Below are 12525 nucleotides of genomic sequence, written 5' to 3'. Positions count from 1 at the left end.
CCTCAATACAAAGCACATAAGCGTACTAGCTGGGATGCTCAAAACATACAGACCATCCCTACCATGAGATTAGGCAGTCATTTTTGTATACATCAGCTGCACTTTCTGAAAACTTGGCCAGCCATATTGCTCTGCTACCTTTATGTATAACAACAGTAGTTTTATGTGAATTTCAATAGTTTCCACTTAGGTTTCCACCTAGTTTTAATGCGCTCCCGGTGGCGCAGTGGGTTAAAGTGCTGAGCTGCTGAACTTGCTGACCGAAAGGTTGCAGGTTCGAATCCTGGAAGCAATGTGAGCTCACCCTATTACCCCCAGCTTCTGCCAACCTAGCAGTTCAAAAACATGCAAATGTGAGTAGATCAATAGGTACTGCTCTGGCAGGAAGGTAACAGCACTCCATGCAGTCATGCCGGCCACATGACCTTGGAGGTGTCTACTAACAATGCCGAAATGGTGATGGGCACCAGTCCCCGGAGTCAGACACGACTGAACGTCAGGGGAAAACCTTTACCTTGACCTTAATGCAAAGTCTCAGTGCTTAACTAGTAAACTACAAAATGGTTTACAACTAGGAGATAAAGGCCACCTCTTCCCATGTAAATCTTGCTTTGTATGAACTTGGAATGTTACTATAAAAAAGCAGAGTTCGGTTACATTTTAGTAGAGAGCCCCCAGGCCCAGTTCAGTTTACACCAGGAAACTTTTACATCAGGAATGTTTTTAATGCATTGGAGTAATTGCTACAATTACCATTATAATGAACTACAAATGGAACATTTTAGTTTCAGGCTGGGTGTGCTGAGTTTTTTTAATCCAAAACATCTGGAAAGGCCTAGTATCTAACAAATGGTCAGTTACATTGCATCAGCGCATCGTTCCTCCTCCAGTTACCGCCTGGCAACATATATGCTATTCCCTCTACAAAATAATGTAGATTGTGTTTTTGGATTAGTGGAGATTAACAGGGAATTAAGGGCTAAATCTAGTTATCAGTTCCAACTAGAACAGACCCACTGAAATGAATGACATTTGGTAAATTCAGCGCTAATGTTAGTAGTTCTATTCTGGTTGGGAATATAAATTGGATTAAACCTGATGGTTTTCACTCACGTTAGGAGAAACTGGTCTAAAGGAACCTGCTATGTTCAATTTCTACACATACTATAGTTTTGCTATTGTGAGGAAGCACTAAATAGTAGGAGCCCCCGATGGTGCAGTGAGTTAAACCCTTGTGCCGTCATAACTGCTGACTGACAGGTCACCTGTTCGGATCCAGGGATTGGGGTGAGCCCCTGTCTGTCAACTCCAGCTTCTCATGTGGTGACATGAGGGAAGCCTCCCACAGGATGGTAAAACATCCGGTCATCCCCTGGGCAACATCCTTGCAGACAGTCAATTCTCTCATACCAGAAGCAACTTGCAGTTTCTCAAGTTGCTCCTGACACAGAAAAAAAACTAAAAAGTGGTTTCCTTGTAATCTGAAGTTGTGCCAGCATAGGAAAAGAATCATCACTCTTCTCTGGTGAGAATAAACTTGTCCTGAGGCTGTTGAATGACAAGCAGTGTGCTTATTCTTGGGAGAAGAATTTCTAGCTAATGCCTGTAAAAAAACAGCCAGATCTGATGTAGAGAGAAACACAAAATACCCCATAAGAATTCAACTAGATAGGGGTGGTAAATGAATATAATTTATTCAGCATGGTGCATCAGAAAAGAATAGCCGTATGTAAACCAACACTGACTCCATCCCCAAATTATCATACATCTTATGTTCATACTTAAAGCCAAGTTATTGCAAAACCAAGCAGAAATATAAGGTAAAGGTAAAGGTTTCCCCTGACATTAAATCTAGTGGTGTCCGACTCTGGGAGAGGGGTGCTCATCTCCATTCTAAGTCAAAGAGCCAGCATTGTCCATAGTCGCCTCCTAGGTCATGTGGCCGGTATGACTGCATGGAGCGCTGTTACCTTCCCATCTTCAAATTCATGTGGCCGGTATGACTGCATGGCACACTGTTACCTTCCCCCTGGAGCAGTACCTATTGATCTACTCTCATTTGCATGTTTGTGAACTGCTAGATTGGCAGAAGCTAGGGCTAACAGTAGGAGCTCACCCCGCACCTCGGATTCGAACTGCCAGTCTCCAAGTTCATATGGCTGCATGGCACACTGTTACCTTCCCCCTGGTACCTATCAATCTACTCTCATTTGGATGTTTTTGAACTCCTAGATTGGCAGAAGCTGGGGCTAACAGCGGGAGCTCACCCCGCACCTCGGATTTGAACTGCCAACCTTTTGGTCAGAAAGTTCAACAGCTCAGTGGTTTAACCAGCTGCACTACTGGGGCTCCTTAGCAGAACTATACATTTGATATTTGTCCTTCAGTTATATAAATCCCTGGAACATAATGATTTTCCATATCTTAGCTATGCACAACATGCAAGGTCACTTTATCTGAATGTCATGGTTTCCATCCATTCTTCTGTTTGGCTTTTAGACCTCCATGGAAATTTCCATCAGCCTCTGACTGGCTTGCCTGAGCTTCAATGGCTTCTGGAGCAGTGCATGTGGGCAATTGCTCCTTTGTGTCTCAAGGATGTTGCAGGAGGTTGCCCTGGTGATGTCATTAAGCAGGGCGCATCAGCCAAAGATGCTCAGAGCATGTCATTCAAATAAAAACAAAACAAATGCTAACAAATGAGAAACTCATTTTGTGGTTGGAAACTGAGGCCTCCAAACTCTTCACTGAACAAAAACAAAATTGTCAGGCTTATTTTTAACACCTTGATAACCCTGAAGCTGCTATTGTGAAACAGCCCACAGAGGCAAGGGCTAGTAGCATACAGTACAGTGTGTGTGTTCATTTGCATGCATATGGACAGGTGAATAGCTAGTCCTATTTAAGGAATTCTGGGACTTTCTAGAATTATCAGGCCTTTTGCAGACTGTCTGACAGGCCTTTTGCAGACTGATACTTGGATATTGATAATACAGTCATTAGGAGCCCCTGGTGGTGCAGCAGGTTAAACCACTGACCTGCTGAACTTGCTGATCGAAAGGTCATCGGTTCAAATCTGGGGAGTGAGGTGAGCTCCCGCTGTTAGCCCCAGCTTCTGCCAGCCTAGCAGTTTGAAAACATGCAAATGTGAGTAGATAAATAGGAACTGCTCCAGCGGGACGGTAAAGGGTGCTCCATGCAGTCATGCTGGCCACATGACCTAGAAGGCGTCGATGGACAACACCGGCTCTATGGCTTAGAAATGGAGATGAGCATCACCCCCCCCCCCCCCAGAGTTGGACACAAATGGACTTAATATAAGGGGAATACCTTATTTGGATATTGATAATACAGTCATTATGAGTCCCCTGGTGGCACAGAAGGTTAAACCACTGAGCTGCTGAACTTGCTGATGGAAAGGTCGACGGTTCAAATCTGGGGAGTGGGGTGAGCTTCCGCTCTTAGTCCCAGCTTCTGCCAAGCTAGCAGATCGAAAACATGCAAATGTGAGTAGATCAATTGGTACCTCTTCTACAGAAAGATAATGGTGCTCCATGCAGTCATGCTGGCCACATGACCTTGGAGGCATCTATGAACAACGCCAGCTCTTTGGCTTAGAAATGGAGATAAACACCACCCCCCAGAGTTAGTCACAACAAGAATTAATGTCAAGTGGAAACCTTTATCTTTACTTTAATACAGTCATGTGCCAATGTACTATTTTTTTACATTATTTGGCATGAACTTGTATCTAATTGGCATGCAATCTATTCTGCTTCCATTCCCCTCTGATAGCTTACATGAAGCAAGGCAATGGGTCCAGGGACTGAAACCCAGTGGAGGCAGCAATTTACTGAAAGCTTTGAAGAAAGTCCTTGTCCTAAAAGGACTGGATTCACTTGTGATTATTGTTGCAAGCTGGTAGGTCGTTTCTCTGAACCAAAGCAAATGCTAACTTTTTATTTGCTTGATAAACTTAATCCTTTGATTTAATTTTCTAATGTTTAGAATAACTTTTCTTCTTTCTCGAACTAGTCCAGATCAGTCTTCAGGAATATTGTCTGACTATATCCAGCAAGGCACAGCGGGGAGAGATCTGCTGGTCCATACTGTCACATATGATTGCAGTAGTCACGTGCCTCCTGTAAGTCTGTAGTTGACATAATGTGGTGCTGAGGCACATACTTGACATGCAGGAAGCCCCGTTTCAGACTTTGGTGTCCCTAGTTGCAAAGAAACGGTAGCAAGTGAAGAAGTATCTCCATCTGAGATTGGAAGTGGATCTGCAGATGGATGAGGAATTGCAACTTTTTGAAAGGCCCTTTAATAGGGTTGTTTGAGAATTCTAGTTAATGTTGGAACTGAAAATAATTTATCAAAATTCACAAACTTCTTCATGTTCAGGATGGAAAAACTGCCAGATGTAATAGAACTGTATGCATGTGTAAACTGAGTGTGATCATTTTGGACAAGCGGCAATGAATCATGATGGTTTTCTATTTAAGTCCAGGTTTCTTCTCCTATTCTTTATAAAGTTCTGGTTTAGTGACCTTGATATCTTTGAATTATTTCTCAACTGAGTACTTTTCTTTAATACAATCAATACAGGCAGTTGTAAAAAGCATGGCAGAAGATGTGAGAGGCAGTTACCATTGTTATTCAACCAAGGAGGAAGTAAGTGATGTTTAATCAGAGTTGCTTGTGCTCTAATTTAAATAGTTGTCATGAAGATTGCTGCCCTTTCACAGGCTCATTCACCTGGTTAGTGAATAAGAAGCGTCCTCTTTCAAAATACTGATATACAGTATAACAACATAAAAGGGAGCAGATCCATCCTTATTTTAAGATTCATAGCAGCATTGCTAGAAAATATTTCATTTCATGCCACTTTCACACACCTGTGGCTCCCATTTCTGGCCTTTGGTTACAAAATGGAAAATAAAAACAGTACAGGATAGATACAGGAGGCCGCGGTAGCATTAACTGCAGAACTTGCTGACCAGAAGGTCGGCAGTTCTTATCTGCAGGATGGGGTGAGCTCCCATTGTTAGCCCCAGCTTCTGCAAGACTAGGAGAGTGTTGTCGAAGGCTTTCATGGCCGAATCACTGGGTTGCTGTGAGTTTTCCAGGCTGTATGGTCACATTCCAAAAGCATTCTCTCATGACGTTTCAACCTGGACACGGCATATTATTTGAGAACGTAGAAATGCTGGACCACTCGAACAACTTCCATGTCTGACTACTACACAGAGGAACCATTTAAATCCTCAAGTATGTGGACAATTTCAACAGAAAGGGAAAAAAGCATGAAAATGAACAAAATTTGGATTCCAGTACTAAAAATAACTCCAGAATCAGGAGAGTAAATAAAGAGCAACACTCAAAAAGCAGGGGAATTCCAGAAAACAATCAGTGAGGGCCAGCTAACACCTGGCAACAAAGGATTCCCCCAGGCAGCAACCAGCCAGGCTTTGAAGCTGCAAAGCCATTAAATGCTGGGTTGTTATAGGGGTTTTTTCGGGCTAGACGGCTATGTTCTATAGGCATTCTCTTCTGCCGTTTCGCCTGCATCTATGGCAAGCATCCTCAGAGGTAGTGAGACCTCACTACCTCTGAGGATGCTTGCCATAGATGCAGGTAAAACATCAGAAGAGAATGCCTCTAGAACATGGCCATACAGCCAGAAAAAAACCTACAACAACCCAGTGATTCCGACCATGAAAGCCTTCAACAATCCATTAAATGCTAATCAAGGTGACTATTTGCAACATTCACACTTGCCTGAAGCAGACAAGAGTCCTTTCTCCCATTCTGGACATTATTCCACAGATATATAAACCTCACTTGCCTAGTTTCCAACAGACTCCTCAACCTCTGGGGATGCCTGCCATAGATGTGGGTGAAATGTCAGGAGAGATTGCTTCTGGAACATGGCCATACAGCCCGTAAAACTCACAGCAACCCACTCGTCTTGCATAATTTACCGCCTGTTTGAGAAGTTTTGAATTTGGAAAGAGTGAATTGAAATATATGTTTTCTGGGTTGCTATTCTATATCTTTTGATCTGCTTAAATTTGAATTTGACACTCTTAGGCCCCATCCATACTGCTCTATACTGCATTATATTGCAGTGTAGATGGGACCTTAGATCAAGAAGCTGTGCATACATGCAAATTAGGAGTGAGTAATTTGTGACTGTGCTGATTTTGTTGAGTTTTGTTCCCATCTTCCGTCAATTTGATGGAAGTTCCAATCCAGTAACATCTGGAAGATTACACTTTGCTCTTTCAAGGATCTGGGATGATACATATTAAAGCCTTAGATAATTCTGTAGTCAGTTGCTGGCACCTTTATTTCTTGCAGATATATGCAACTTGTTAGTAACTGTGCAAACAATATAGATTCATAGAGTTGGAAGAAACCTCAGGGCCATCCAGTTCAACCCCCTGCCAAGAAGCAGGAAAATCGCATTCAAAGCACTCCTGAGAGATGACTATCCAATATGCTGAGCTAGAGATAGACCTTCAGTTGTGTCCATCATGACTCTTCTTACATTTATAGTTCATATTTCTTCTTTTGATGAGATTATATTTAAAAATGACTTTGTGAGTTTTCTATCAAAAATGAGAAATCATACTACAGTAATGCATAACTTCATTGTGTAAATTGTAAATAAATAATAAAAATGTGCTAAGATAGCGAACCTGCAAATAACTCAAAATACATCTGATCCTTTCCTCAACATTGCATCAGGGTTGTGAAAGCACTGATATCCACTTTGTCCTTTGTGAACGTCAAAAAGCTGAACACTTGCTCAGCATCATAAGCGAAATCTACCAAGGCAGGATGGTTGACTCGCTTTTTAATTTAATCAAAGAGGTAAGTACTTTGACTTCAAGAGGATAATAGCACTAAAGGTTCTTGAATGTCTAGTTATCTAATGTTTTACTTTGACAGCCTCTTATTAGTTACCTTGAGTGGAGCCCTTGGTGGCTCAGTGGGTTAAAGCGATGAGTTTCTGAACTTGCTGATCAAAAGGTCGCAGGTTCAAATTAGGGGAGCGGGGTGAGCTCCCGCTGTTAGCCCCAGCTTCTGCCAACCTAGCAGTTTGAAAATATGCAAATGTGAGTAGATCAATAGATACCGCTCTGGCGGGAAGGTAACGGCGTGCCATGCAGTCATGCTGGCCATATGACCTTGGAGGTGTCTACGGACAACGCTGGCTCTTCGGCTTAGAAATGGAGATGAGCACCAACCCCCAGAGTCGGACACGACTGGACTTAATGTCAGGGGAAAACCTTTACCTTTACCTTTACCTTTGACCTTGAGTGGCATGTAAACAAAATGAGAAAGAAGATCTTCTGAAAGAAAATCAATAAGTACATATATGCCATAGCAATGTAATAGTGCTCCATATTGTTGATTTTGGTGAATCCTGAATCAAATCAAGCTCTCTTTCTATATTAAAAGTATGTTATTCTTAGGTGCTTTCAAATCAACTTATAGCAACCCTATCATGGTGTTTTCTTGACAAGATTAATTCAGGGGTGTGACTGCCATTGTCTTAGACAAGGCATGGGCAAACTTGGGCCCTCCAAGTGTTGTGGACTTCAACTCCTAACATTCCTAACAGCCTCAGGCCCCTTCCTTTTCCCCCTCAGCATGGAGAAAAGAGGAATGTGCTTCTTCTATGCTGTGCTCATATTGCATGGATTTTAGTAATTGACTTCTGCAGAATCTTTGCAATCAGGAACTGACGAGTAGTTAGATGAGGAGTGAAGGCCCTCTGAATCCTCCAGATGTTTCAAAGTACAACTATCATCATCTTGATCAATTGTTCGCTAGAGGTGGTGTAAGTTGAAGTCTGAAACAGGCAAAGGACAAGAGATGCTTGGCTTAGAGCAGGCAAGGGCAAACTTCAGCCCTTCAGGTGTTTGGGACTTCAACTCCCACAATTCCTAACAGCGTACCGGCTGTTAGGAATTGTGGGAGTTCAATCCAAAAACACCTGGAGGGCTGAAGTTTGCCCTTGCCTGGCTTAGAGTGTTCGATTTAAATAATCTAGAGAACTAATTCTTAAACTGTGGATCCCTAAGCTTAGTGGTTCTCAACCTTCCTAATGCCGCAACCTCTTAATAGAGCCCCTCATGTTGTGGTGACCCCCAACCATAAAATTATTTTCATTACTACTTCATAACTGTAATTTTGCTACCGTTATGAATCGTAATGTAAATATCTGATATGCAGGAGGTATTTTCATTCACCGGACCAAATTTGGCACAAATACCAAATATACCTAAATTTGAATACTGGTTGGGTGAGGAGGGGGTTGATTTTGTCATTTGGGAGTCGTAATTGCTGGGATTTATAGTTCACCTATAATCAAAGAGCATTCTGAACTCCACCAACGTTGGAATTGAACCAAACTTGGCACACAGAACTCCCGTGACCAACAGAAACTACTGGAAGGCTTAGGTGGGTATTGGCCTTGAGTTTTGGAGTTGTAGTTCACCTACATCCAGAGAGCACTGTGGACTCACACAATGATAGATCTGGACCAAACTTGGCATGGATACTCAACATGCCCAAATGTGAACATCGGTGGAGTTTGGGGAAAATAGAGCTTGACATTTGGAAGATATCGTTGCTGGGATTTATAGTTCACCTACAATTAAAGAGCATTCTGAACCCCACCAACGATAAAATTGGACTGAACTCGCCACACAGAACCCCCATGACCAACAGAAAATGAAGGCTTTCATGACTGGAATCACTGGGTTGTTGTAGGTTTTTGGGGTTATGAGGCCATGTTCCAGAAGCATTCTCCCTGCAGAAGCTGCAGGAGAGAATGCTTCTAGAACATGGCCATATAACCCAAAAAACCTACAACAATCCAGAAAGTACTGTGTTTTCTGATGGTGTTTGGTGACCCCTCTGACACCCCTTGCGACCCGCCAGGGATCCTGACCACCAGGTTGAGAAACGCTTCCTTAGCTGAATGTTTGGCCAAAAGTAAAAGGTTTCTGAACACTATCAGACTCTGCAGAAAGTGCTTTAGCTATACTCCACAAAAAGGAAAATCAGTCTGTTTAGCAAGCCATGCAAATGCTGGTTTATTTTCAGTACATTTTATATACCTATTTACCTAAAATTTCTTGGGTGGGAAGGATTTGCAAGTGGAAAAAGCTTAAGAAGCCCCAGTCTGGAGCTGTATATGTAAATAAGCAAGATTATGTCTTTTGGATTAATTTATTTTGAGGGTGGTCCCGAGAATAAAGTATGCTTAGATCCTGTTCTGAGCTTATTTGAGAGAAATGGGTAAATATTAGAAATATAGCACAGATAAAGATAATTCTATTAGTTTCTACACAGAACATTTTGCATTTTTGTGTCTAGGGTTCCATGGAATGGTTGGAGGTTCCTTCAGCTATCTGCCTGCCAAAGCCCCCAAGACATGAAAGTCCACTTGTGATACAAATCCCTAACCTTTTAACCAAGAGCTCGGCTGAATGGCTGAAAACAAATGGCCTGAAAGGTAAAGTAGGTCAAAGAGTTCCATGTGGAATGAAGTCCTGACTCAACAGAAAAGGATGTTTGCTGATCTTTCCCATTTTTGTTTGCTGCAGCCAAGAAGCTGATCCTTTATCAAGTTTTGGCACCAAATGCCTTTTCCCCAGTAGAAGAATTTGTGCCTGTGCTTCAGAAAAGAGTATCATCAACGTTACATGAAGTAAATGTAGAGGATATTTTTTTAATAAAAATTTAGTACTTTGAATGCATCCAGTCTAGCATGCTTCTTAATGTATATGCATTCATTTCATTCCATTTATTTCATACTTTTTCTCCTGAATGGGTGGTTGGGACCTACATGGACACATGGATGTGGAATTGTATTGTCGAAGGCTTTCATGGCCAGAATCACTGTGTTGTTGTGAGTTTTCCAGGCTGTATGGCCTTGTTCCAGAAGCATTGTCTCCTGACGTTTCACCTGCATCTATAGCAGGCATCCTCAGAGGTTGTGAGGTCTGTTGGAAACTAGGAAAATAGGGTTTATATGTCTGTGGAATGTCCATGGTGGGAGAAAGAACTCTTGTCTGCTTGAGACAAGTGTGAATGTTTCAATTGGACACTTTGATTAGCATTGAATAACCTTGCAGCTTCAAAGCCTGTCTGCTTCCTACTTGGGGGAATCCTTTGTTGGGAGGTATTAGCTGTAGCTGATTATTTCTTGTTGTGTTGCTTATTTCTCATTTCAGAAAGCAATGATGCAGTTTGAATGGCATGATGGAACTGTTAAAAATGTCCACGTAGACCCACCAATACTTTATAACTACCAGGTGATGATTACCAGTCAAGCCTTGCCTGATTTGACTGAATTCCTGATAAATATCATTATATTGTCCTGGCATCTAGCAAAAGTGAATTCTCTGCAGCCAAAAGAATAATTCACCAGTGATGCTTTTTTGAGGACACATGTGCATTACAACCTATATATTAGCAAGTGAACATTACTGCTAGTTTACTACTGTTTATACATATTTTTAATTGTGTCAGAAGTGACTTGAGAAACTGCAAGTCACTTCTGGTGTGAGAGAATTGGCTGTCTACAGAGACGTTGCCCAAGGGACGCCCGGATGTGTTACCATCCTGTGGGAGGCTTTTCATGTCTCCGCATGGAAGCTGGAGCTGACAGATGGGAGCTCACCCCATCTCATGAAGTCAAACCATCGACCTTCATGTCAGCAGTTCAGTTGGCACAAGGGTTTAACCCATTGCGCCACCATGGTTCCTATACATAAATAAATACGAGGTTGGCTGGGTTGAATCATAGAATCATAGAATCATAGAATCATAGTATACCATCTTGTCTTTTGGCCCCGGTGGCACAGTGGGTTAAACCGCTGAAATGCTGAACTTGCTTACTGAAAGGTCAACAGTTTGAATCCAGGGAGTGGCATGAGCTCCTGCTGTTAGCCACAGCTTCTGTCAACCTAACAGTTGAAATACATGCAGATGTGAGTAGATCAATAGGTACCGCTCCGGCGGGAAGGTAATGGTGCTCCATGCAGTCATGGTGGCTACGTGACCTTGGAGGTGTCTATGGACAATGCCGGCTCTTCAGCTTAGAAATGGAGATGAGCACCACCCCACGGAGTCAGACACAACTGGACTTAATGTCAGGGGAAACATTTATCTTTACCTACCCTTTGCCTTATGACCAATACTGGGAGTGGGGGTGAGGAAGCTTTACAGAGCAAAACATTTTGCATCAATCTTTTACAAATTTCACACATTCCTAGCTCATGATGCAAATGTGTCCAGTTTGCAACACAGAAGAGCCAAAACATTTTCCTTTGGAATTAATCACTATAATTCATTCTACATAAATAGACATATATCTGAGTTTGTTTGTTATAAAATGCTGCTTTTTAATCTGTCTTACCTCATAGTATCTCTCAGGTAGATAGTGAGTAGCTTTTTAGTGTCTTAGGCTTTGGATTCTCCCCGCACATGTTGTGTAAACCAGGCATGGGCAAACTTTGGCCTACCGGCTGTTAGGAATTGTGGGAGTTGAAGTCCAAAACACTTGGAGGGCCAACGTTTGCCCATGCCTAGTATAGATCTAGGGTATATTCCCACTGCACATTCATAGCAGTTTGATACTACAATGCCTCTTTTTTATGGAATGTTGGGATCTGTAGTTTGGAGAGGAACTAAGACTTCTATATTTTACTCCCTCCAGCTGCAGGAGTAGACCTTGATGAATCCCGGGATTCCATAAGATGGAGCCGTGATAACGGAAGTGGTATCAAATTCATTGTAATTATGTAGTGTGGATGTACCTTTAGTGACTGGAGATAGCAGCAGTTCTCTACAGAGCAGGAGGAAAGGTGAGGTTACAGAGTGAACAGGACTCAGTTTAGACCTTTGCAGGCCAGAATACGTTCTCTCACCAACACTGTGCCTTTGCCCTTTCCCAAATTATTGTATCAAATGTCTGTGTAATGATTACCATCAGCTATGTCTGTATTGGGTTGTTGTGAGTTTTCTGGGCTGTATGGCCATGTTCCAGACGCATCTCTCCTGACATTTTGCCCACATCTATGGCAGGCGTCCTTGGAGGTTGTGAGGATGCCTGCCATAGATGTGGGTGAAACGTAAGGAGAGAATGCTTCTGAAACATGGCCATACAGTCCCAAAAATTCACAACAACCCAGTGATTCCAGCCATGAAAGCCTTCGACAACACATATGTCTGTATTGTATTTACAGAAGCAACTTGGAAGGATTGTGAGGCTGTATGAGAGGCGCATCGATTTGCTCTCAATTGGTAGTAGAAGAATTTGGGGAATGGTAGGAGAGAGGAGGTATTGTGCTTTTTCTTCTGTGGCTGTACCCTGTTCTGTTGTTGTTGTTGTTGTTGTTGTTGTTGTTGTTGTTATTTGAAACACAACAAGATGAGTCCACAGCAGACACTTTGCTGGCTGTTGTATTGGATCACACGTCGGACACTTCCCAAGTGTCT

General features: G+C 42.3%; 1 protein-coding gene across 1 annotated transcript in view; it reads left to right on the top strand.

Moving 5' to 3' along the window:
• Window positions 1-12525, top strand: part of VWA3A (von Willebrand factor A domain containing 3A) — a 50065-nt gene that overhangs the window by 16862 nt on the left and 20678 nt on the right. Inside the window, exons 9-16 of the mRNA XM_067462475.1 lie at window positions 3796-3921; window positions 4036-4144; window positions 4609-4674; window positions 6754-6879; window positions 9397-9535; window positions 9627-9730; window positions 10257-10337; window positions 12273-12367. Of these exons, the coding sequence (XP_067318576.1) occupies window positions 3796-3921; window positions 4036-4144; window positions 4609-4674; window positions 6754-6879; window positions 9397-9535; window positions 9627-9730; window positions 10257-10337; window positions 12273-12367 (846 nt within the window). The remainder of the gene's footprint in view (window positions 1-3795; window positions 3922-4035; window positions 4145-4608; window positions 4675-6753; window positions 6880-9396; window positions 9536-9626; window positions 9731-10256; window positions 10338-12272; window positions 12368-12525) is intronic.

Source organism: Anolis sagrei, chromosome Y (assembly GCF_037176765.1).
Source record: "Anolis sagrei isolate rAnoSag1 chromosome Y, rAnoSag1.mat, whole genome shotgun sequence".
Lineage (NCBI taxonomy): Eukaryota > Metazoa > Chordata > Lepidosauria > Squamata > Dactyloidae > Anolis > Anolis sagrei.
This window is presented reverse-complemented; position numbering and strand designations above follow the sequence as displayed.